The 26,957-nt window shown below is 46.1% G+C and overlaps 2 protein-coding genes across 6 annotated transcripts in view; one reads left to right on the forward strand and one right to left on the reverse strand.

Annotated features, from left to right (window-relative positions):
* Window positions 1-1,369: 1,369 nt before the first annotated feature.
* Window positions 1,370-4,649, reverse strand: vsig8a (V-set and immunoglobulin domain containing 8a; the record flags this gene model as incomplete). The annotated part of the gene is made up of 6 exons (XM_084454859.1): window positions 1,370-1,604; window positions 1,934-2,075; window positions 2,216-2,338; window positions 2,507-2,659; window positions 3,672-3,876; window positions 4,494-4,649. The coding sequence occupies 6 exons, from the start codon at window positions 4,647-4,649 to the stop codon at window positions 1,370-1,372; spliced, it is 1,014 nt and encodes a 337-aa protein (XP_084310985.1).
* Window positions 4,650-19,031: 14,382 nt separating this feature from the next.
* The window catches only part of LOC311325425 (putative flavin-containing monoamine oxidase A), a 32,483-nt gene continuing 24,557 nt past the window's right edge, over window positions 19,032-26,957 (forward strand). For 2 of the 5 annotated variants that reach the window (XM_084458123.1, XM_084458126.1), the window contains exons 1-7: window positions 19,032-19,247; window positions 19,396-19,483; window positions 20,571-20,751; window positions 22,727-22,841; window positions 23,984-24,141; window positions 24,535-24,624; window positions 26,528-26,612. In XM_084458123.1, coding sequence (XP_084314249.1) covers window positions 19,130-19,247; window positions 19,396-19,483; window positions 20,571-20,751; window positions 22,727-22,841; window positions 23,984-24,141; window positions 24,535-24,624; window positions 26,528-26,612 — 835 coding nt within the window. In that variant the 5' untranslated portion in view covers window positions 19,032-19,129. The remainder of the gene's footprint in view (window positions 19,248-19,395; window positions 19,484-20,570; window positions 20,752-22,726; window positions 22,842-23,983; window positions 24,142-24,534; window positions 24,625-26,527; window positions 26,613-26,957) is intronic. The other 3 variants (XM_084458125.1, XM_084458124.1, XM_084458127.1) reach the window with 3 other exon arrangements.

Genomic DNA, 26,957 nt, shown 5'->3' on the forward strand with positions numbered 1-26,957 from the left:
TTGATGCTTTGAAATCATGTGTCATGTCTGAACTAGTCATGTACTGTAGGCTAGCAGCTTCCAAGAGTTTCTCACAATCATCAACCCAGAGAATAATTACTTTTGATCACCCGCACGTATTTTGACATGTGTAAGTAGTTGGGGGAGACATATGTGTATCACCATCAATGCCACAGGCTACATGTTCTGTCAATTGAAAACACAGAAAGACCATACATCAGCTCTGGTATGCTATCGTGAGGTGCAGTATTTGAAAGTGATTTTGAATGAGCAAGTGGCAAACAGTTTATCAGATGTAATTCTACAGAAAACTTTAGCCCTGAAAAAGACGTCGCTGGTTTTCAAACTCTTCGTGCCGACAGTGCGGAAGCCTCTGGATCGCAGAACACGGCCGTGGAACCAGATGTCACAGTGCTTGTTCTGGAAGTTTCCCGAGCCGTCCATAATCAACCGTTAATCCAGAAACACTGTAGCTCCTGCCGTCACGGACTGAGCAGAACGACCGATAGAGGAGAAGAGAGAACATTAGGTTGATCACCTTTGACCTTGTGGAGGATGTGAGTGTTCCAGAGGCCCACCCATAAACACAACTCCCCCTGCTAGCGCTGGCGGGCTGACCTCTGACCCTGGGGGAGAAAGGACATGTTGGCTAGGGGGGCGTCTTAGTCGCTGTTTGTGTAGTGGACAAATCCCATTGCATGTGGTTCTAGATATTTGAACTCCTGTCAGTACATCCTCAAAAGATTACTTAATCGTGTACATTTTTTGAATGGTGGAGTATTTCCCAAATGAGGTCTATCATGAAATAAATATTTCTCTTTTTGCCTATATTTGATGCGATGCTTTTATGGTAGCTGGTTTGATCTTTCCTCTGTCCCATCTGTCCCAGTCTGCTGTCAGAAGTGAAATTATTTTTTAATTGCCATCAGGATGGGAGATGATCTGAGACTCAAGATAAGGTCGTCTTTTATTCAAACGGTACTGGAAAAACAGTATTAGCATAAATCTTCATATAAATAAGCTGTTCCTTCCTCAAGGATAGAAACATAAATTATAGCCAACGGTTCAATTATGAAATCAGTTCACATTCACACCAAAATCACTGTGATGCTGTCCTCAGCTCCTGATATGCACCTTCTGGCCCTGTCATAATACACTTTGTGTTTTATATGACATTATTCATAAAAGACTTGAAATCTCAGTTTTATATTCAGAACATGACAGTCCCAAAAAATCACACCTGTCTTCATGTCCTCTAGTAGATGTGTTCAGAACATGACAGTCCCAGAAAACACACACCTGTCTTCATGTCATCTAGTAGACGCATTGTCCTGCGTGTCACTCCTGTCCCCAGAGAGGCGTCCTCTCATCACACAGCGTAGCCAAACCTGCTGTCGTACTTGACGGCCGTGTCGGTGCTGTTCGGGGACGGAGACAGCGGGGACAGTGGGGACGAGTGTCCCCTGTCTGAGTGACCCCTGTCCGAGTGGCTGGGGTGGGACCCGGGCACCTGGCTGTAGGCGACCCCGCGGTACAGGCTGCTGGCGGCCCCCCGGCTGGCCCCCCGGCTGGCCGGACGGCTCTCGGGGGCGGGGACGTCCTCCCTGGGGACGGTGGACGGCGAGGGGAGAGGGGGACAGACCCGTTAGCCGCACATACCGGTACGTAAACCGAACCCCTGTCCAGAATCACCTCACAGTATTGAGACAAACCGCACACTAGACTGAGATGAGTGGACCGATGTGAGTGTGTGAATAATCTGAATTCATCAACAGGCAAGTTGGGGCTGCGTTGGGGGGGCTACCACGTTGCTTATAACACCAGAACCTGCCCAGGGAGACCAATTTAGGCCCCGGGGGGGTGGGGGGGGGGGTGTGACTTGGTACTGGAGAGGGCCAATCATAGCTGTCAGAGCGGACACTTCCTCCAGTACCTGATCTCATTGGACACATCCTTCTCATAGCGCGGCCGTGCGTTCCACTTGTAGACGACGAGGAAGATGAGCAGCAGGATGATGATGAGGAGGAGGAGGCAGCCCACCACTGTGCCTGTTATCACCCCTGCTCTGTTAGGAGCTGAGGAAGAGGAGGAGGAAGAACACCAAGGACTCAGAGGTGATGAAAAAGTGGAGTGGAGAGACATGATTAAGAATGATATGTGTGTCTTCATTGTTGCGGTAATATATACTGTGTGTGTGTGCGTGGTGCGTATCTACGTTTGACAGCTCTCAGGTTGAGTCTGCAGCGCTCTGCTCCCACGGCGTTGGTGACGTCACACTGGTAGATCCCAGCGAAGCTCTGTGAGTGGTTACCGATCAGCAGCTCCCCGCTCGCGCCGTCTGTTCAACACAAGCCAACGCTGAGGCACGAACGCGCGGGACGCATACAGGACACATCGCCAAGCAGCGGACATGAAATACGTAGCTGGAGTGACGTTAAAAGTTGCGCAGATATATCACCAACCGAGGGGTGTTGTACCGCCAGTGACCAGTAGAGGGCAGGCTTACTCTGTGTGGCGGCAGCAGGAACGGGCCCGCCGCTCTCCCTCCTCCAAGTGTAGGTCAGCGGACGGGATCCCCGGGCAGAGTTGCAGCGTAGAGAGACCGGCTGGCCCACCTCCGCTCCGCCCTCCACCCAGCATTTAGGCACCGAGGGCTTCACTGTCACAGAGAAATGGAGTGTGTATTTCACTTGCTTTCATGCTATAGTGGTGCCTTGCAGCTCGGATTTCATTTCAAGTTTAACATCACAAAGAAGTATTTGTATTCTTGTTATTTGCTATTTATTGTGTTGTATTTTGTTAAGTGCCTATACTGTACAGCATTTTGGCCAACGGTTGTTTTTAAATGTGCTTTATAAATAGTTTGAGTCGAGTTGAAGCACAGTACTTCAGACGAATACTAAGTGAAGCCTCAAAAAATCTCTTAACTTATTGCAGATCCCAGATAATTGATTTCAGCATGTAACACAATAGCTGTGTTCGGAATCGCTCCCTATTCACTATATAGTGCACTATATAGTATTGATTTCCAGGGAACAGTGCATGTACCCTACATTTTCTCCGTTCCCTAGGTAGTTCACTACATGGTGAACTCTATATAGGGAATAGAGAGTGAGGGAGCGATTCTGAACACAGAGTAGTTTGGCCCACACTCTACTGATAAGGACCAGGGCGGGTGTCCCAGTAAGTGCCTGTCCCTCTATTCCCATCGTATGTCCTTTCATCTGCAGCTGGGGTTCCCATCGTCAACAACAGAGAGCTGTTACCAGCAGGACAGAGAGGTGCTACACAATGGAGTGAGAGCAGCAGGACAAATCAGAAATATACGAGGAGTTTTGCACAAGCATGCAAAGAGGGAGGAGGTATGGACAGCATAAAAAACAGCTGTTATTCATATACACAATGGGAGCAGAGTGAGTAGACATGCACACAAGTGAAGAGTTGCCAGTTTGGCAAGGGTATTTGATCGTGGGGCATGGGCCCATTTTACCTCAGAGTGAATGATTGCTTACACACTTTTGAAATTGCTTTTAACACCCTTCGCTCTCTTTTGAGACGGCAAGCTCTGAGACATTGGGCCATACACATTTACAAATTCTATTGTTCAGCGGTCTGAATAATTCAGTGCGTTGACATGTTAGTCAGAGGTTGAAACGGACACCAGTTCTCACCCAGCACGACGAGGGACATCTTGCGCATGTCCACTCCAGGTGACTTCTTGACTTTACACTGGTAGGTAGCAGAGTGGGCAGGTGACGCTGAGGCGATGGAGAGGGAGGCATCACCCAAGGAGGGGTCACCTGCGGCGAAGTCCAGCCCCTCGGTAAGGGCAGAGGTTCCATGGATGTACTTACTCCCGCCAGCGTAGGACACAAGCTTCACGAAAAGGGCCCACATAGGAAACAGGATGTTCAACATATAGTTAGTTTGATGTTTCGTTTCATAGACACGTCAACATTTGTCATGCCTACGATAGCCCACCCAGAGTCGCTGCCCATCTTTCGTCGCAGGCTCAAAACTCATCTCTTCAAGAAGTACAACAATCCTCCCTCTTAAGCACCTATTGTATTTTAAATTCTTCTTGCACTTTGCCTTCAGCACTAGATCATGCTCTTAGTCACTTGTTTTAGAGAGAAGATGCACTTGTGAGTTTTGGCAAGTAGTAGTACTTGGCTTTTCCTACTTTAAATGCAATTATTGTTAGTCGCTTTGGATAAAAGCGTCTGCTAAGTGACTGAAATGTAAGGCAATTATTAACAACAGAAGTGGAAGAGTAGCTTGGGGAAATGAAATGGTTTCAATCTCTGAATTTCTATGAACACCCGCCCCCCTCACCCACCCTTAAAAAAAGCTGTAGTATTCATATAATCTCCACCAACAGCAGTACACTGGACCCTAACACAACGCCAAGTTTGGCGGTTGGATCCAGCCTCATGCCGACCTCTATCGGCGAGGCCCCTTGTCTTGGGAGACCCTCCCCTCGGACGACTCACCAGCTGGTCTTTCTGAGTGGTGTCTGGGCTGACCACGGACCACTCGATGTCCAGCTCCCCCGTGTCCGAGGGTCCCGGCGTGTACGTACAGCCCAAGGTCACCCTCTCCCCCTGGGCGCTCTGGATGGTCTGAGGCCCACTAGAGGTCAGCTGCATCCCCAGACAGCCTAGGACGACCACCACACACTCAAGACTTATATTTCACATTCCTCTTAAAGACGAACTGTAATAGTTTCATATTCCCATGCTCCCATGATCCCCCCACCCTGCTGCCATTGGAATACTTTCTCTCCAGTAAGCATTTCACTACCCCATTCATATGACAAATAAACCTTATTAAACTTGAACTTAGTGACTGACTCATTTTTATTCTTCCTGTGAGAAGTCATATTTAGTGTAATTGAGTTGGTAATATTGCAGACTGAGGCTGTGAGGGCTCAGATTTCATATGAATACTTACAGACTCGTATGCCTGAATAGTTTCAGAGCAAAATGAATAGGAATGACTTCAATTCATCTGCAATTCTATTCTTCAACAATGTCCTCTATCTGGGTCTCAACCTTGTAGCTTGGGTATGAAAGATATCAGATTATATAAACATCAGGTAATGAATGCATGTTTTTAAATTGAAATCTATTAAGGGTGTTTTAAGTGTTACATTTTAAGTAACTTCATACAAAACATGAATATTGTAGTATGTGTTTTGTTTTTACACTACATTAAAGGGTTTTAAGTGCTTGCCCTTCAATTCTAATGAGTTTGTTTGGGGGGAGAGGCTACATTTCTCCGCACCAGCAAAAAAGGCTCCTATAACTTTTATTTATTACTTTTATTTATTTTAATTTGATTTATTACGCCTGTGAACAAACGGGTATTTGCCAAGGAGCAGGCTCATCCAGAGGGAAGCAGAGAGAAAGAGAAAGTGAAGGCAGGAGGCAACAGTGAAGCCTTCTGGGAAAATACTGCTTGGCTCTAATTGCACAGGCGGTGCCCGCCATGACAACACACCATAAAAATATTCTGTCCTATATTTACTGCACTTATAGCTAGTAAGGCGGTGAATAATTGGCCTGGATAATCGGAGAAATGAAAATGCATAGCCACCAGTAGTTAAGTTTTGACAAAACAGTGATAATTCCTATGCACATTCTCTCTCTCTCTTGTGTGTGTGTGTGTGTGTGTGCGCGGGGGGGGGGGGGGGGGGGTTATCCTCACCTGCATTAAGAAAGGTTATGGCTGCACATAGAGCAAAAACAGATGGGCAGGAAGGACCACGGGGTATCCTGATTGACATTTGAGCCAAATTACTATGAAACAGAAACGACAGTAACAGAAGCATGTGAGTACTTTCAAATATCTACCTGGCTGTCTCCCTAGTTTGACTGAGCACATCTTGCTTGACAGTGGACACATTACACTACACTGGACATGCATTCTTTTTACAGCACACGGTATACAGTAATACCAGTTGTTTGTTTATGTTTTATTCAATCTATTGCTATATACAGAGTATATTGCTATAAAGCCTATTGAACATCACTGACACTGAAGAAACATACAGTACATATAATACTATTTAAAGCTATTTAGTTATTGTATTCTTGTTTAGAAATATGTGGATGTCAGGACGTGAGAACAATTACAACAATAACAAGTATTATCCATTAGGCTATTGATAGCCTAATGGATAATATTTCAACAACATACCTGAATGAAGGTTGCTCACTGAAATGTAGAGCCGTTCCTATCAATAGAGCAGACAGGCTCAGGTGTGGCAGGTGTTCTGTGCTCCTACCACAAAACAACAGGTCACACCTATTCCCCCGAGCTCATTAGCATACTCCCATCTCATTGGACGTGTTCTTCCTGTTAACCAAAGGTACACAGTATAATAGGTATATGCAGGTTTCGGCCAATTAAATGTAAGACTTTTTAAGAACTTTCTAATGCCAAACGCAATTTAAGTAATTTTGAATAAAAAGAAAAAAGGTAGATGAGGCAAACCCATGAGGTGCTGATAATAGTGAAACTAGCACATTACGAAAGTGATTATTTACAACATATTTATATAATATGGTGAACAGTATCATTTTGCGCCCCTACGCTTCCGCGACTGGCTGACTGACTGGTCCCCACATTGACAACGACCTAAGAAATTCTCTCCCGGGCGATTTTTAACACCGTTGAGAAAGACTTATCTCGAATCTTCCTGACCTTTCCAAAAGCAAAAGCTTTCCAGAAGCAATGCTCTCCTTTGACAGATAGCAGATAAAGTTAAACAATAAAGACACATCCAAAGACAGATTTTTCTTCCTGCTTGCTTGACTCACCCAACAGCTTCCATATATCGAGTGGCTCTGGTTTCAAACAAAACTACAACCGTATGTGCTCTCAACAATCATTTCTCAGGTGACAAGGAACTGGTTATTCAACCGAGAACATAAGATAGGATTTGTTCATGAACACCCGCACTCCTTTTGCATTCAACAATGAATAGGCCTGTTTGTGCCACATAATTGGAGAGGTTGAGATTGAGATTGGTCCCATAGACAAGAATTACAATAGAGACAGCTATAGATACCACATCAATGTGAACGAACTGAAGAACATGTATTTCCGTCTAAGAGGATGTAGCCTATAGGCTACTTTTCTCACTGTGTGTGCCGACAGCTCAACAGCAAGCCAAACTCCATCTAACAAATGCAGTCAGGAATCATCTTAGTTCTTCTTTAATAAGATGCCATTGCTGGTACATTCATAGATCAGGAATGAAACTGAAAGAGATATAGAATAATTGTTATTAATAATAAGAATAAGAATAAGAATACTCGGCGAGTAATAATAATAATATTAATAACAATAACACTACTATTAGGCCTAATAATAATAATAATAATAATAATAATTAATACAATAACCAAAATATAGGCCTACAGTAAGTGTTACAAACATCTCTCACACAACACAATAGCAAGTGAACCTAGGAGTCCGTTATGGTGAACAAATGGGTTTTTAACAATCCTTTAAAGGTCCACATGTAGGCTAATGTAGGTTATGGTGTAGGCCTACAGTCACAGTGAAATGTTGCTGCTACCGCGGTACACCGCCCTGCCAGGGACCACTCATTGCGCCACTCATTGCGCCATATACTTTTTGTGCGTGGTGACGCACCAAAGATAGCAAATGTCCGGTTGTCACTCCCGGTTGTCGCTCCCTCCCTCCGTCGGGTTGTTGACCTGCAGTTCTATGTTGCTACCACTAGAGGCAGTGTTTTTTTGTGCATGGCTGTAAGCCAGCGCACCTACCACAAGAGGCAGTGTTTTCAGTGCACCTAGAATAGCGTTTGTCTGGTTATCACTCCCTCCCTCCCTCCCTCCCTCCCTCCGGTCAATGTTGACCTGCATTTCTCTGTTGGCACCACAAGAGGCAGTAGTCCCACAACCTGCCGATCTCCGCTGCATAAGTAGAGTAGGGGTAAAAGCATAGGACTCCCACCCGGGAGATGGGGGTTCAAGGCCCCAGTGGGGATGACTTTATGGGACTATACCTCCAATCTCCACATGTTCATCCTTTCACTCCAACCTTTACCCCTTGCCTTATAGGTCAGATCCTGTCCCAACCCAAACCCTTATTCAAACCCCAACCCACTCTAGGGACTGGAAGAAGGACACCAAAACCAACCCACCGATCTCCACTGCACAAGTAGAGTAGTGGTCAGAGCATAGGACTCCCACCTGGGAGACCGGGGTTCAAGACCCAGTGGGGATGACTTTATGTTATCATCAGTGTAACTGCTTCAGCCACTGACCGCTAGCATTAATGTTATGGAAGCTGCTGCTAGTTGTTGTGAGCTCATGAGCTAACTGGTTATCTTGCTTGTATTGTGCTGGATTAGCATTGGAAGCATTGGAACTGATGTGTCCAGGCGACAAGACCTATCTTAATTTATCAGACATTATTTCATGTCATTTCAATTCACAGCTCTTTCAGTGGCATGACTAGCTTCCGTCCTACCAGACCTGAGCAGAAACAAGCCAGCCAGGCACATAAGCCAGGCTGGACCTGGCCTGGTTTTCACTCGGTCTACATGATCGCTTCTACTATTTTGTTACCGAAGTGAAGACATTTTTCGAAAGATGAAAGCCTTTTCTCCAAGGTGGCTACAGTTGTAGCCAACCTTTTATATAAAAAGCAACATTTTATGACTCAATGTAAGTGCCTTAGAAACTATGTGAATAACAATGCAATGCAGACAAAAATATAATTAATAATTTTTATAACAAATGTGCAATGCATTTTTATATATAAATATATATATTTTTTTCAATATAACAAAAGACAATACATCATGACAATACAATACAAACAGCAATACACAATACACACACAATACAATCAATAAAGACAATACAATACGAACAATATACTATAATACAAGCAATACAATATATAACATACGACACAATATGTAAAAAAAAAATAAAGTCATAATAACGGGGAGGGATTGTTATAGACAACAGACATAGATAAGCATAGATAGACATTTGTCCTCAGGAATCTATCTATCTATCTATCTATCTATCTATCTATCTATCTATCTATCTATCTATCTATCTATCTATCTATCTATCTATCTATCCATCAATCCATATCTATCTATCTATCTATCTATCTATCTATCTATCTATCTATCTATCTATCTATCTATCTATCTAGGCTATCTATCTATCTATCTATCTATCTATCTATCTATCTATCTATCTATCTATCTATCTTTTTGTTTTAAATGTCTATAATGACTTGCTTTTTGTTTTAATGCTTTTAATTTGTCCTGCCTTTTGTTTTAAATGCCTATAATGTCTTGCTTTTTGTTTTAATGCTTTTAATGTCTCATGTAAAGCACCTTGAATTGCCCTGTGGCTGAAATGTGCTATATAAATAAACTTGCCTTGCCTTGCCTTGCCTATCTATCTATCTATCTATCTATCTATCTATCTATCTATCTATCTATCTATCTATCTATCTATCTATCTATCTGTCTGTCTGTCTGTCTGTCTGTCTGTCTGTCTGTCTGTCTGTCTGTCTGTCTGCTACAAACAAAGGGTAGCTACATCATGTGGTAGGTAATCGTGCAATGCATTTTAATACAACGGTGCGAACCGTACCACTAGAGGGCGCTTCGTCACTTTACCTCCCTATTGAAATGGAACGTCAGTGCTCGAGAGTGCGCGAGATTGCGCAATCTACTTCCTGCTATAAAATACTGCCACTAGGGGGAACCAAAACACAACTACAGGCATAAGTAAGAAGATGGGGGCAGAACAGAGGTCTTATAAACTGTCATGAATTTTAACCTTTTGACAGTAGCTAATAGGCTAGATAGGCTATGGTGATGTACAACAAGGACCAGACAAGCAAGGGTGCTCCTCAAGCTCTGAACTGTGTGGATTTGGAAATAAGAAGGGCCCCTGTGTAGAATGGACACACAAAGCTGTGGGGACCATTAAAAAGGAGTCAGTCAGCAGTAAAAAAAAAAAAAAAAAAAGCACAAACAAGGGTTTATCAAACGACAAAAACTAAAAAAGATGACACTTAAATAGACACATGAGGGAGAGAGAAAGAACAGGACCACACAGACCCTCTTATACCCCCGAGGAGGACCACTCCCCCCTGCTGTCAACCAACCAACTGCAACTCGGTCCCGCAGAGTCGTTATCCTTTCACCACAAAGTTCCTCACCCTCGAGTGAACACACAAAGTTCACACCGGGCCCCTCCCGCGTTACTTGTCCCTCGCACGCCCGCTGCAGCACGCCCCCACACAGATGGAGACGTCCACATTTTTTGTGGGCCACAACGATAGTCTCCCCCCAGTGGTGGGGTCTGGTAATGTCAGCAGTCCTGGCCCCACACACAGCAGTGTGTGGGGCCACAACACTGGCCCTGAGCTGCTGGAAGAGAAAGGACATATTTAGAATGTGAAAATGTGTAGAAACCTATTTGACACATGTTGGCACAGACATGCAAGCGGAACATGGAACTATTAGTAGCCTAATTCATGGCGAACCCTTGCTATAATTTGAGAGGCAAGGCAAGTTTATTAGGTAACTTGTGATATTCCCACTATTTCTTTCTTTCTTTCTTTCTTTATTAGGTGGGCTAGCTTGTAGAACCTAGAACTCAGCCAAAGTGGAATAGAGACACATGATCTTCACTAGTGGGGGCCGGTGGGTAGCCCGGAGAGGAGTACACCGTCCCTGACTGGCTATGACCGAAAGGGGCGGAGCCTCGCCACCATGCCACTATTCACACCACAGAACCCACTTTTCAGCCCCTGAGTGGGCTAGAGACACACAGCCTTCAATGGTGGATGCATGGAAATTGCCCGGAGGTCACTGTACTGTCCCCGACTTGCTGTGACCCAAGGGGGCGGAGCCTAACCAGCACGCCACTATCCATGCCACGGGCCCCACAACTCAGACCATGAGTGGGCTAGAGACACACGGTCTTCACCAGTGGAGTCAGGTAGGTGGCCCGGAGAGGGGTACACTGTCCCCGACTGGCTCTGACCTGAGGGGGCGGAGTTTCACCACCACGCCACTATCCACGCCACGGGCCCCACAACTCAGCCCCTGAGTGGGCTAGAGACACACAGTCTTCAATGGTGGATGCATGGAAATTGCCCGGAGGTCACTGTACTGTCCCCGACTAGCTGTGACCCAAGGGGGCGGAGCCTAACCAGCACGCCACTATCCACGCCACAGGCCCCACAACTCAGCCCCTGAGTGGGCTAGAGACGCACGGTCTTCGCTGGTGGGTGCATGGAGATTGCCCGGTTTGTAGTAGTTCTAGCAGTAGCTGTTACATACAGCTGCAGCAGCTAGCCCACCTCACATTTACTCCAGGAAATGTACTTTCTAGTTTGTATAGCACATTTCAGCAACAAGGCAATTCAAAGTGCTTTGGTAGCTCTCTCCCAGGACCGTGTTTATGAGGCCGCTTGGCTCATGTCATTCATCCCGAGTTCATGCGCATATCTCAGTTACAGCAGCATAGGGAATGGTTTTCAATGCTAAATGATAAGCTTGCTTTTGATTGAGTATTTTTAGTTGAAATGTCATGCTTTAGAATGCCCGCGGCAAAGAGGAATATAATTTGTCCCTAGTTTGATCAGCTACAATAATGCTATGCCGTCATCTGCTTCCTGCCTGTAGGCTACTGTTGTGGAAATTTCTGTCACAGAGTTTTGTTCAGGAGAGATTCAATACCGACATTCTAAGTTTAACAAAGTTTATTACACGCAAGCAAAGTTTATTACACATATAATACACACACAGCCCTCCCTACCAGCTCCCCCCCCCCCACAGCCTCCCCCTCCCTACCAGCTTCCCCTCCCTACCAGCTCCCCACACCCCCCTACAGCCGCAAAAAAACTGGAAATGCGAGGAACCTGCTGTAAAGAATCTGACTGCCTTGACTCTTTTTCTTTTCTGATCTTTCGTTTTGCTGCTCCGCTTAATATGTGACGGTGCTCCATTTTACATGTACGGTTCTCTGTCAAGATCAAACAGAATGAACCAATTGACCTTGTGACCTGCACCTGTGTGATCTGTCTCGAGTTCTGTCTCGCCCAGTGGGCCCGTTCGGTTATAGGTCAAACACCCTCAATAACCCATCTGGAGAAGGGGACCGTCAAATCTCAGTTGCTTCATGCACACAGCAGTCTGCAATGTGATAAATGGCGGCCCTGATCTGCGGTTACAGTAAACATTTATACAGTCAAAGAGAGAAACCTTGGTGTCTGAGTTCATTGTCTGCCTGCTGGATTCCTGTTTTGTCTGCAGAGAGACTGGCAAGGCTGGGGCGCGAGCAGAGACAGTAACTCCTACAAAAACATAAGATTATAAAGTACACTGCATTCTTTCTCTAGCCAAGGTATGAGAGGCCAGTTCTGTGGCAACAGACACTGTTAAAGAGATCTAACTCAGCTCTAGTATGTCAAATGAATCAAAATAATATCTAATAACTAAGAATTTCCATTACACTACACGTCTTATTGTGGAACGTGAGTTGCTTTTTATGTTCTCTATTGCCTACGCTGTGATGACTCCAAAGATAAGTTATCTTATCTCATGCTTTTTGTTGGCCGAAATGGCCATTTCTGACTGATGGGCGGAGGTGAGCCCGCAGGCCTAAAATAGGGTTTGTCTGTTTCTCCCTCCCTCTGTCCCTCCATGCGTTGGTGACTGCAGACAGAGTGAGTGGCAGGCAGCACAGAGAGCAGCGGTGTCAGATTTCACTCATGAGAGGAAGAGACTGCTCCCTCTCATTCTCTCGTGCAGGGCAGGCGGAGTATTAGGACACATTAAGAGTCAGCGGGCACAAATTAACATGGCCGCCACTCGATGTCCAAGCAACATCAACCGGAAGTGAGGTCTCATTGCTTAACGCATCATCCCTTTGACGTTCTACTTAACATGCATACTCAATAAGGGCAAATGGGCACAATTTAACATGGCTGCCACTCATTGTCAATGCAACGCCATGTAAACAGGAAGAGAGGTCTCATAGTTTAATGCATCATCCCTTAGACATTCTACTTAATATACGTACTCCATGAGGGCAAATGGGCACAATTTAATATGGCTGCCACTCACATCAACGCAACGCCAAAGACTATGGAATGCCAAGAAGGGACACTCCATTCATTCTGCTATGGAACCAAAACGCCCAGGGGCTGAGCCGGGCCGCCGCCATTTGGGACTGGACCTGGTTAGAAGATAGGAGGGAGAGAGAGAGGCACTAGGGAGAGGGAAGGCAGAACAGGGTTAGTGGCACATAGAGCCATAAAACCACACAGATACAGGCAACCTGGAGCAAGCTCCTGGAATATATTTGTCTAATGGCTAAGAACATTTATAGAGCAATAAATTATATTAAATTAAATTTTCAGAGCAAGAAAGGCTAAGAGCATCAGGTCCAGGCCTAAGCCGGATGTGGACTGATGTGTGTCTGTGTGTACGTGTGTGTGTGTGTGTGTACTAAATACTACAACATCCACAGCTGACATGGGGGTATCTATCGGACTCAGGGTGGTCTGCGGGCGACAGTAGGGCATCCACTGGACCTGGTTAGAAGGTAGGAGGGAGAGAGAAAGACAGGAAGGGAAGGCACCTGTAGATGAGCCCCATGACCCACGAATGAACTAACTGAATTGAATTAACTGAAACATCAACAAGCAAAACCTAACAGAGTGTTCCAGAGGGTATTATAGCCTATGATATATTTAGCACTCTGAGTTCTACACAGAAGTTCACAAACACTGATTCTACATGAAGCTGAAACGGTTTGGTTCTTTCTAGATATAGACTTCTTATCTCAACACTCAGCAGCAAGAATGTGCTCCATCTCACCCAACCAGAAAGACAAACATGCATTTGTTGAGGGGTAAACACCCCCCTTTGTCAGATTGGATGTATCAGCTGGAGTGACAGTTGAGATCTCACCCAGGTCGGCCCCTGCCATAGCACGTCTTCCTGATGAACCCACTGGTTCTCCTACTGTACTTTCTGTCTTAAACTCCACATCTATGGTCCCTGTGAAGTTGCATGCAATCTGTGAAGGTTGAGGGAAATGCCCATACACATTGGTTAGGGTCAGAGTTAATCAGTAGTCTTTGACTTACAACATTCGGAATGGACATTAATCTGTTCTCTAAACTGGCTCCCTGTAGCAGCTTGCATCCAGTTTAAAGCTCTGGTACTAACCTACAGGGCAATAAAAGGAACAGCTCCCCCGTACCTCCAGGCCATGGTCAAACCCTACACCCCCTCCTGACCACTATGCTCTAACGTTAACGTTAGTAGAATAAACCCAGCCATAAGGGCATTCATCGCAGAAATAGACTCAACAGCAATTAAACATGAGCAGGAGTACGCACTAGCAGAGTTTCTCGGAGGAAAAGACGTTTAGACATTTGGACTGGATTTGGCCAAAGTTTTGTTGCGCTGATTGGCAGAAGGAGTTAGTCTGTCAAGGCGAGTCCTCCCGCCCGCTGAAATCGCTGGAGACAGGAGGAGCCCCGACTGACTGATCTGCGGAGAGAAACCGAGAGGATGACCCAAGGAATATCTCTCTCTCCGAGAGAGCTCAGAGGAACAGGATGGTCTCACCAAGCCAACCTCCTGACACGCCCGCCGGACGCCCACGCCTGTCCTTCTCCAGGGAGGGTGTCCTGGTCTGTCCTCACCCACCACACCCTCGCCCACGCCTGTCCTTCCCCAGGGAGGGGGTCCTGGTCTGTCCTCACCCACCACAGCCCCCGCCCACTGCTGGGACCACCCACACACCCGTCCAGAGGAACGCCCTGCTAGAGGAACGCCCTGCTAGCCACGACTGCACCCACTCGCCCGACACCTCCAACCGTCACCTCGCCCTGCGACGCGCCCTCTCGGCTGGACAGCCCCCCACCCTGCTCAGACACTCCCAGGGAGAGGAGGAGGAGGAGGAGGAGGAGGAGGAGGAGGAGGAGGCGGCAGCCCGGCTGGGGAGAGCGGACCCACAACGCGCTCTGGAGACCCCTGTGACGGCCATGATGAAGGGGAGGAGGAGGAGGGGCAGGAAGAGGGATGAAGAGGAGGAGGAGGAAGAGCTGCTGAAGCTCTGTGATCGCTTGCTGTTTTTCGTATAAGGGACTGTGACCTTGATGTCACCGCTGCAGGAGGTGAGAGTGACGGAGAGGCCAGGATGTAGACCCGGGATCTGATGTGAAAGGACATAAAAAGGTATGCACAAATATTCACATACTGTACTGTACATCACACACCCTGATCATTCAAGAAACATCCACTCACACACTGTACAATGCAGTTGCAGGCCATTTGTAGCAAACAGTCAATTCATTGCTTTTCTTTTTCCTGTATTTGAAGTATGTTGTATTTGTAAAAGAAGTACGTTATTATTATACTTTTGTTGTCGGTCATTGTTGTATCTCTTTTGTGTAACACCTACTGTAGCTGTGTCCCTTTCTGCTTTGTATTTGAGACTGAGAGTAAATCAATCAAAATAGTTCTCTTTCACAGCTTACCTGCCAGTGTACAACTGTGGGTTAACAAATGCTGGGTTTTGGCGCTACCATTAAATAACTTATTTAGACACGTTCTGTCCGAGTGAAATTATTTTTCCGAGGTAGTCTAACTAACTCTAATTAACACTTTGTATTATGTGTAGGCTATTAGCGCCGAAGCGTCAAAGTGTATTAACACTTTGTATTCTGTGTAACGCACCGAAATGTGTGGTCATCGGATTTTGTGACCGGTGGTCACACATTTCGGTGATCACAGATGTCGGTGTATTAACATGCGGAAATCAGTGACCACCGGATCTTGTGACCGGTCACAAAATCCGGTGGTCACGGAATTCCGCATAACACCTGGTTGAATCAGGGCGACGCGAAACCTCCGGTTGAAAATACGTCGGTTGCTCTGGGAAGAGGGGCCAGCTAGCTGAGGCTGAAGTGCTAACAGTAACTATAGTAACAGTACTCCTATATGCTAACATGGATATCTTATGGTGCATTCGTTTATAACTGGGAGGTGGCAAATTGCGACTTGCTAGGAATGATTAAATAAAACACCGCATGAACTCGCACTTCCTCGTCGCAAATTCGGATATGTTTCTCAGCCCCCAGTTGCTCGAATGCACTAGATATAACTAGGTAACTGTGATATAATGGTATATAGCTCGAATGCACACAGGTCGGAGGTAGGTATTTTGCCACTTGCGACTTGCCAGCTCCGACAACAAACGAACATACCATTACTAGGTAACTGTGATATAATGGTATATAGCTCGAATGCACACAGGTCGGAGGTAGGTATTTTGCCACTTGCGACTTGCCACCTCCGACCACAAACGAATGCACCATTAATAACAACACTATAGCTTAAAGTCCCAGTTAACCAAAATCAGAGATTTGCTTGAAAACACATTCTATGTGTTAGTGATGCATTGCTGATAACATGTAAAAATGGGATGAACCATGCGTAGTACTGAATTGTGAAGTTAGACCAGTTTTGTGTTTTTGACCAGTTTTGATTTCTGGATTTTCTGGGCGGGTTTAAAACGGTACCGGATGACGTAGAGCGGTGTTCTTAGCATATCCCCGCCCTAACACTATATAAAGCTAGAACGGATTTGAATCTTCGGTTCTCCTGCTCAATCTTGAGTCTAGAATTAGCTAGTTTTAACCAACAGTCTAGAATTAGCTAGTTTTTCTTAGTCAGCAATGCCTATGCATAGAACTAAACGAAAATGTATCCTTCCTGGATGCCAGCAGGAATGGGATGATAAGATCTCCTTCTTTCACTCCCGAGTAAAGCTGAAATGAGAAGCAAATGGTTAGCATTTTTGAAGAGCCATGGTGTTACAGAGGAGTCTGTCACCGCTAGCGCCCGCCTCTGCAGCAAACATTTCACTCCCGAAAGCTTCTGCAATTATAATATGAGGCTTTTGGGTTTCACGGACTCACGACTGGTCCTGGTGAATTCGGCGGAGCCAACCATCTCCCTCCCCGGCCTCCATTCTCCTCCTGTCAACCATCTCCCTCCCCGGCCTCCATTCTCCTCCTGTCGCATCAACCTTTGGTGCCTACACCGCTGCCTTGTGTGCTTATAGCTAATTAACGTTATAACGTTAGCTAGGTAACGTAAGCAATAGGAAAATACACTGCTACGTTAATCTACAAAATGTGTCTTGACATTTATGTGGTAATGTCAGCTATGATGAATTATATGTAATCTTAGGAGGAATTATAGCTAACATTAGCTATAGCTTGTTGCAGATGGGAGTGTGTATATAACCTTAGTCTAGCTAACATAGCTAGCAGCACCGACCAGGCGACCACCCACCAAATAACGTTACGGATGATATATGACTAAGCGTTAACTATACAGAAACTGCCTGCCATATTTGTGGCACCTGATGTGCGTATGGGTTCACCGGTAATGGTTACAGACAGTATATTTGTCCAGCGGGAGACCGGGAGGCGGGAGCGAGGGGGATGGTTAGGTAGACCAGCTGCAGCTGGAGAAAGACGCACCCTCTCCCAGTGAAGCGGTGCTCGGCGGCTACTGGCTGAACATCCCAGTTCTGTTGGATATGTTGCGGGAAAGTTGAAGCCGAGTGCTCGTTATTCTCACACATAACATTGCCAACGAGAGTGGATGAGTCTGTCCCGATTATCAACTCCGGTAGTGTACGCTTCTTCGCGCTATCAGCGCTGTTCAAGCCAGTGACTAAAAGGTACATTTTAAACAACTTTTTCCATTGATCCCAAGGGACGACAGGATCGCCTGGGAGGGATAGGAATGGGTCCGGAGGTGGCAGGGAGAAAATAGGGACCGACTCATACATTCCTCGTTGCCTGTTTTTGTATTTTGCATCTAAGGGTAACACTGGCGCGTTGGTATAGAGTAGCTACAGTTTTACCTGTGTTTGTCAGGAGGTAGGTTAGGAAGAAGCATCTGTGCGTTTGACTCATTAGACAAGTGTAATTTCAACTCCTCTCTGTTTTCACAAAGCTGTGCCTTCCTACCACAAAAGAGACGGCGTGCCAGTGTGACAATATGCAGACCAGAGAACGGTACTATTTGACATGTTCTTCCCTCCACACCCCCTCCCCACGCAATTGGGTGTGGCTTCGGTGCCTCCAGCAGACACGCCCCCACAGTCTCAGACCAGAGAATGCTGCTGATTTTTAACCGATTTTGAAGCCTTATTTTATATACTTAGCGACATTTTTAATCACTCAGATTTGGCTGGGTGGTTAATGACATGTTTCCCTGTGGTGTGTGAAGCTCATAACAAAAATTTGAACTGGGTTAACCTGGACTTTAAATTAGAATCAGAATCAGTTTTTATTGTTAAAATCAATTTTTATTTATTTTTTAAATTTGCTCTGGAGAGCTGTTTTAATAACTGCACCATGGCTGGAAATATTCAAATAAACGTGAACCACCCGAATTATGCCTTATGGTTTATGCAAAGGCCAACCCAAATAGGCGAGATATAGCCTATGTTGCCTGGCAACCATTTAATTCAGAACTATAGCCTATCGCGGAAGATTTTGTAAATACTAAAATGATAAGAATGATCAGTAAATAAATGATTGAATGTTACTATTATTATTATTCATATATATAATGTTACTATACTATAATTGTATTATATATATATTGTATAACTGTTATTTATTGCTTTAAAACGCATTTTATGGGTTACATTATTTTAAAATATTTGAGGTAAACCTGTGGGACGTCCGAATTCAGAGCCAGCTGTAGCCTATGTATGCCCATGTAATTAAGCCCATGTAAGTCTGGCTATACATTCAGCTACATTGGCGATTCAATCCCCAACCCAAACACTGGTGTGCAGTGTGCGTTTATGGATACAGTGCCATTGGTCAAGAGGTCGAGGGTCAGTTTTTCTCTCTGTTCCAAAGTGCACATCCGACTAGTTGTGTAATTTGAGCGAAGGTGTGAAAGCCTATGGCAATTCTGTCCTGAAGTGCCCGTCGAATTTCACGTAGCCTATAGTTGTAGTCTAGCCTACAATACGTTCCGGCGAATTTTGTTGTTATGGCCGAGGAAACATGGGATGTTGTTATTGTAGGAGCTGGACTGGCAGGACTGAATGCTGCTCGTTGTCTTGGGAAGAGAAATCCCAATATGAAAATAGTAATTTTGGAAGGAAAAGGTTTGTAAGACGTCTATGGCATGTAGCTGGCTACTGTTGAAACCAAGCCCATTCTGTTTCGTGCGTCTGATATCGACTGTTACATTTGCGCATAATTATATCTTTGAGCAGACAACTGTAATTGGTTGATATCCATGGTTCACGCTAGGCCGAGTGGGAGGGCGAACATTGACCGAAGACGTTCCAGCTTTGAACGGAGTTGATCGCTGGGACTTCGGAGGCCAGTGGGTTGGCAGGTACAGTAGGCTATGCCATTGACCTTTGCCACATCTGCTGTCAGTCCATGCCTGTCCTTTTGGTGTACGATTTATTCACTAGTCAACGCTAGTCTTCACAAAGACACAAACAATACTTCAAAAGAAAAACAAGATTGAATATCAAATCATAGGTGAATTAATTGATCGAGCCACAGCATTATATTAAATATGGGACTTTTTGTGAATTATGTCCAGTAATTGTTACCTGGTCAAACAGATAACCTTTGAAGGGACTGATGTTTTATAACTTACTGTACTGTAGCCTATGCGTTTATGTGGCATTACCTATGTGGCAATTTAACAGGCTACAATGTCATTCAACAATACCTTAATTTGGAGTCCCACTCCCACATGCTTACCGCACATACAGTAGGCTAATGTAATAAGCAGCTTTGAAACGCGCCTTCTCATGGCCTAGTTACTGAGGGAGATTAACATGAGCTCTTCACAGTGGGCCCTTTCGAGGAAACCTTTTCATTTGAAACCAAGGAAAGATGAAGCCTTCTAGGACAGCATCGTCTACTCGAAAAATCGACGCAAATCTACTTAGCCTATACGCTGTAAGAAAGAGACAAGATATAATTATAGTCTAAACAATGCTATTGATCGAAGCTAGCTGGCTCTTGGCTTTGCTGCCATCTAACATTTAATTGTGGTTTTCAGTGAACTATTTTTCGGACTATATTTCAGTGGACAACTAGGCCTACCAAATGTAGAGGAGAGGGCAGGTGTGTTGCAGGTGATCAGAAACTTCTTTGAAACATGGTGGGTTAGTAGCAGGATAATCTGTGACGAGTATCTCAGCCCTGATTCTCTGGGTCAAGTGATCGGTTATCAGCCCCCCATTATCACACCAGTTCGATTTCAATAACATTGATTCAGACAGTTTATTGTTAAATTGGAAAATTATCATTATGAAATATGCACGTTGTCTTGATTTAATGATATCAACATATTTGAGAAAGAAAGAAAGAAAGAAAGAAAAATAAAATAAATATAACTGAAACCAGACTTACAGTAATGGTCTAATGACTGACTGTTTGGTGCACGGTCTGTCTTGCCCAAGCTCCCAGACACACGTCATGGAGCTCATCCAGGAGCTAGGTCTGGAGGTCTACCCACAATACACCACGGGTAAGAAGGTGCAACACCTGGGTGGGCCCCAGGCCAGGGTCTGCACCTATAGCACCAGCATCCCTGCCCTCTCCCCTCTGCTGCTGCTGGACCTCACTCAGTTCCTGTGGAAGGTAGGACCCACTGTGGTGCATTATGGGAAGCCTGCACTGTACCAATGGGATATGTATACATATATAGATACATATATAGTATATATACTATACATGCATTTGCTGCATTTAAATCAACACTTCCCCTTACCATTTTGAATCATTTGATATGACATAAAGTTAGAACATACTCCAGTTCAGTGACCCTGTTCTGACAGATCTATGAGATAACCACAAGACACCACAGGAGGGCTGGGAGTCCTGACCCCACTGAGACTCATGGAAATGAGCCTGCAGTATAATTGTTTCCATTGTTGAGTGATTTGATCATGAATAGCTGCTCACTCTAATGAATTATGAATAATAGATTAACATCTCATTGTTGATATTGCACTGGGTATTGCGTAAGATAGAGCCAGTCTACAGAGTCAAGTTTATTTATATAGCACATGTCCATACAAGCAATAACACAGCTTTACTGAATGAAAAGAAATGGTAATTTAATAACAGCACATTTCAAACACAAAACAAAACAGACAATACATGGGAAAAACTGTTTAAAATACAAAAGATTTACATGTAAAATAAATAAAGCTACACGATAAAAGCTTGCTTAAAAGTGTTCACAGTTTCAGTCATTCTTAGATTATCTGGCACAGTATTACAGAGGCTGGGGGCATAAAAACTGAAATCTGCCTCTGATGAAATTTGCTACGTGGAAAGTTCCTTTTCTGAAGGACAGTTCAAGTTTTTTCATAATCATCTAGATGAAAGAAGTTATCAGAGATGAAACTCATTCTACTAAAAAGTACATCTCTCATTTCGTCACACAAGGGACAATAGAACATAAAACGGGTCTCATTTTCAATTTCTCCCAAATCTCACATCAAACAGTCTGTGATCCCCTAGGACAGGGGTTCCTAATCGTTCTTCCCCAGAGCCCCCCTAACTCATACCTGATGGAATTTGCGCCCCCCAAAATCGCTGTGAACGTCCAGTCTGTGTGTGTTTGTATGTAAATTACATCAGGTAGTACAATGAAGCGCTTTGCAGGTGTAGCAGTAATATTAATGTTGACACAATTCATAGTCTCTGATTAATTTCTTGAATTTATATGGTATTGTAGTGCCGTAAATACTAGTAAAGGCTTTTTGACCCTTCATCAAATATGACCATGCATTTTGTAAAAATTGCTGTGTGACATGTCAATAACATGATTCTTTGTCTAGCTAATATTAAGGCCTCAAACTGTCTGGGGCCTGGCGCCCCCCCTGCGATTATTGGCGCCCCCCTAAGGGGGGTCCGGACCCCAGGTTGGGAACCCCTGCTCTAGGACACCACTGAACCTGCCTGTTTGTATAGCTAGTGGTCGTGTACCTGAACGCAGTTGTGCACAAAGAGATCTTTGACTCTATTCAGGGGCATTATAATGGAGTGTTTTAACTAATAGTTAGTAATACTAATAGTAAACTAATAGTATCTTAAAATGTATTCTAAAACTGACAGGTAACCAGTGCAGTGATATTTAGACTGGCGTGCTGTTTGCTCTCATTCTGGTCTTAGTGAGCTGCAGCATTTTGTATCATTTGGAGTTGACTAACAGCTTTTGTTGGTGGACCAGACAGCGTTAACAATAATACCATCTGCTAGTAATAAAAGAAAGCATTACTCTTTGTGTCAGAGACAAGTTTGCACCTTAGCAATGTTCCTTCTCTTAATCCAACGGGCTCGGTAGGAATGTGGAATCAATATGAGCCCCTTAATAGATGCTAATGATATTCCTCAGTGACTACACTGTATGAATGGTGAATGGTGCCCTCTCCTCCTACTTTGAATGGCCCGAGCACATAATCTTCAGAATCACACTGAGAACACTCAAGTTTGCAGGGTCCTTAATTAATACTTATCCAACTGATGTAATGCTGTGACGAACTCTACAAGTGTGTGTGTGTGTGTGTGTGTGTGTGTGCATGCGTGTGTGGGTGTGTGCGCGCAGATTGACAGGCTCTGCGCTAGCGTGTCGGTGGAGGACCCCTGTAAGACCCCCAACGCTCAGGAGTTGGATAGCATGACCCTGCACTCCTACGTAGAGAAGCATGCCTGGACCAGCGGTAAGGGGGGCGTCCGCGGCTCCTTCCTGCCCCTCTGGGTCGGTCAGCTGACACCTCCTCGAGGAGGCAGTCTAGAAGCGTGTGATTAGCCGGCGCCGTTCACGGCGGGCGCTCTCCTGACACCCGGGAGCTGCTATTACGGTTGATCGGATTCCACTGTAGATCTCATTTGTGCCACCGGCTGCGTTTAGAGCGTCCAGTGACCCATGAGACTGGATCAAGGCGCGCAGGTGTAACTCGCTCCTCAGTGTGAATATCGACCACCGCCGACATCAGATTGCTGGCTTTTCGGTTGTGAAGATGGCTAAAGCCATGTTTATTATGGGATATTGAAAAAGAGTAAATGTGCGCACATCCGATCCTGTTTTTAGGCCAGGTGCTGGATCAATATGTGGATTAACTTGAAGGTTGAAAAGATCTGCACAATGGATTAATGCTCCCAGTATTCTTTTATTGGCTACAAACAACCTTTCAACCGCTCACGTCTTCATCAAGCAACTAAGTTGCCTGATGAAGACCTTCATATTATGGGATATTGCCAGGTGTTAGTGAGGCTAGTGAGGGTGACAGCAATACTGATGAGTGATATACAGTACGAACACCTGTTACAGGAAACAGCATGTTGAGACCAACTTCGGAGAATAGAATATAATTACTAGATCTCCCTCCACTAATGTTGCTAAGCGACATATCTCCATACATTTCTTTATCTCTCTCTCTCTGTTGCTAAGCTACTCTCATTGCCATATCTCTCTCTCTCTCTGTCTCTCTTTTGCTTAATCTCTTTCTCTCCAATCCTCATCCCCTTTCTCTCCCGTCACTGCTCTCTCTCTCTCCCTCCACCTCCCTCTCTCTCTCTCTCCCTCCACCTCCCTCTCTCTCTCCCCCCTCTCTCTCCCTCCACCTCCCTCTCTCTCCCTCCCCTCTCTCTCTCCCTCCACCTCCCTCTCTCTCTCTCTCTCTCTTCCTCCACCTCCCTCTCTCTCTCTCTCTCCCTCCACCTCCCCCTCTCTCCCTCTCTCTCTCTCTCCACCTCCCTCTCTCTCTCTCCCTCTCTCTCCCTCCCTCCCTCTCTCTCTCCCTCTCTCTCTCTCTCCCTCTCTCTCTCCCCCTCCCTCTCTCTCCCCCCTCTCTCTCTCCAGAGCTGAAGGAGCAGATGGGTGTGTGCAGCAGGGCTGTGTTTGGCATGGAGGCGTCCCAGATGTCCTTCCTCTTCTTCCTCCTGTACTCCGCTGCGGCCGGGGGTCTGCTGCCCCTGCTGGAGAGCACCCCGGGCTCGGCGCAGGAGTACAAGGTCAAGGTGACGCCGCCGCCACCGCCGTCTCTGGGCGTCCTCTGGAGCACTTTCTCTCTCTCCCTCCGCCCGCCCCTCCCCCTCCCTTTTCCCTCCCCAGGGGGGAAGAGCAGGAGAGCATAGGGGGGTTGCGGCGACCCAAGGTGAACCTGTTCTTGCTCCCCGTTTGAAGGAGAGAGCAGCAGTCTCGAGAGTCCAAGCCTCATATAGGTGTGGTGTGTGTGTGTGTGTGTGTTTTTGTGTGTGTGTGTGTGTGTGTTTGGGGGGGGGGTTAAAAATAGAAGAAACAGACAGAGAGGGTAATAGGGGGAGGAGAGGGTGGAATACAGGTGAGACAGAGAGGGATGAAAAACGTCGTTTTGGGGGGTTTGGGGCAGTAATTACCCTCTGTGTCCACAGGGGGGCACCCAGCAGCTGTCGGAGGGCCTGGCGGAGCTGGTCGGGAGGGAGACAGTGCGTCTTGGACAAGCTGTGATGACCATATGGCAGGTACACTACAGTAACAGCTCACTCCGGGGGTGAGGAGGTGAGACACGGTGATAACAGCCTCTTCAGTGGGGTCACGGTTTGACTACTGTGAGCGTCTGTCTGGTGCGCCTCACTGTCTGCTACGCTTATTGAAACTGCCCGGATATGCCGTCCAGTCCAATTAGGATATTCCTACACACACACGCTGTTCACCCAGTGTTACAGGCAGGGGGGCAGACGAGCGGATACACAGACAGACAGACAGACAGACAGTTAGACAGATAGACAGACAGACAGTTAGACAGATAGACAGATAGACAGATAGACAGATAGACAGACAGACAGATGGACAGTCAGACAGATAGACAGACAGTAAGACAGACAGACAGATAGACAGATAGACAGACAGACAGACAGTCAGACAGATAGATAGACAGACAGACAATCAGACAGTCAGATAGACCGACAGACAGACAGAAGGACAGACAGACAGACAGACAGACAGACAGACAGACAGACAGACAGACAGATAGACAGACAGACAGACAGACAGACAGACAATCAGACAGACAATCAGACAGTCAGATAGACAGTCAGACAGACAGACAGACAGACAGTCAGATAGACAGACAGACAGTCAGACAGTCAGATAGACAGACAGACTCATTAAGTCGGCCCAGCTGGTCCAATCTAGCTATGAGCGCATTCACAGTAAAAGGGGAAGTATTTGCACGAAATGACCAATCGCATACCAATCGCTTAGTATGGGTATTCGGACATGGCCATGGACAAGGCAAACAATACGCATAACCAAGTTCCGTCCACTGCAACTGAAGTTCCATAATGGGAACGTCCATATTCCATTTTCCAAGTGAACTGACCAGACAGCGGGCAGTGCTTCATGCCCTGGAGCAGCTTAGCTCGGCAGCATAAATTACCATGGCGATATAGCACGGTGAAAAGTGATCCACCTTCGTGATACGGATAAACCAACCTTGAACCTGAAGTTATTGTGCTAACCATGTAATCCTGTTTCGTAGTAGGCTACAGGGCCAAGTGTTGTTTTCAGGTTCAGTGCACTTACAAAGTGCTGGAGTACGCTTCATAAGTGTCGCCTGTGGTTATAGGCTAGACTGCATGTTTATTGAGAGGGAACATTCTTTCTCAGTATGTTGATATTTTAGTGAACCTTGATAACAGGTACATTAACGTAATGTCCCATTACCTATTCATGCTACATTACATTTACACATCTTAATTTGGGTCATGACCCTACATCTACTGTATCTGTTATTGTAGAAGTGAGTGTATGGGTATGCTTGTCTGTGTACTGTTCTGTGTGTGTGTGTGGATGTGTGTGTATCTGTGTACCTGTGTGTGTGTGCGCGGGCACACATGCATGTGTGTGTGTGGATGTGTGTGTATCTGCGTATCTATGTGTGTGTGCATGCGTGTGTGTGGATGTGTGTGTATCTGCGTATCTGTGTGTGTGGATGTGTGTGTATCTGCATATCTATGTGTGTGGATGTGTGTGTATCTGCGTATCTGTGTGTGTGCATGCGTGTGTGTGTGTGTGTTAACGTGTGTGTGTGTTTGAGCCCTGCGGTCATCTCAAGCGGCCAATTCTCTCACATCTCACCCAAGGGCCTCTGGCCTCCAGGGTCATCCTTAATATCCTGTGTTCCTCCATATCTCTGCGCTGGTCATCTCAGGAGGCTTGTGAGGGCGGCGCGGGCAGCGATAACCCCTGGACCGGCCCTCCCGAGGCCCGCAGCAGAATTCTAATACCGGGCTCCGCTGTGGGCCGGTCAGCACAGGGCACGCCGCCTCAGCGTTGAAGACACACTCCATTTACAGCCAGTTGTTTGTTTTTGTTTGTGTGTGTGTGTGTGTGTGTGTGTGTGTGTGTGTTTGCCTCCCGCAGGATGATGAGTGGGTCCGGGTCGGGACGGCCACAGACTCCTTCCTGTGCCGGGCGGTGATCATCACCGCGCCTCCTCAGCTGGCAGGTCAGTGTGTGTGTGTGTGTGTGGGTGTGTGTGTCACCGTCTTGCTCGGGGTCGCCGGACTAATGACCAAACCCACCGGCATGGAAAACTATAGCACACGGTATCCCGCCCCCACCCACTCACCCAGTCCTATCCAGCAGCAGGGAGGAACCAGGCCAGGACTCTGACTCACTCCCTCCCTCCCGCTCGCTGCTCCTCTCGCTGTGGAGCCCGAGAGAGGAGCCGGGGCCCGTCCCCGCCCACACCCCCAGGGGCCGTGGACCCCGGCCAGACACTTAATGAGACAGGTCTGGGAACGGTGTTGAATTATGCAGCCTGTACTCTGCTGCCAGTCCCCCCTCCCCC

Source organism: Borostomias antarcticus (genome assembly GCF_949987555.1).
Source record: "Borostomias antarcticus genome assembly, chromosome: 2".
NCBI classification, from domain to species: Eukaryota; Metazoa; Chordata; class Actinopteri; order Stomiiformes; family Stomiidae; genus Borostomias; species Borostomias antarcticus.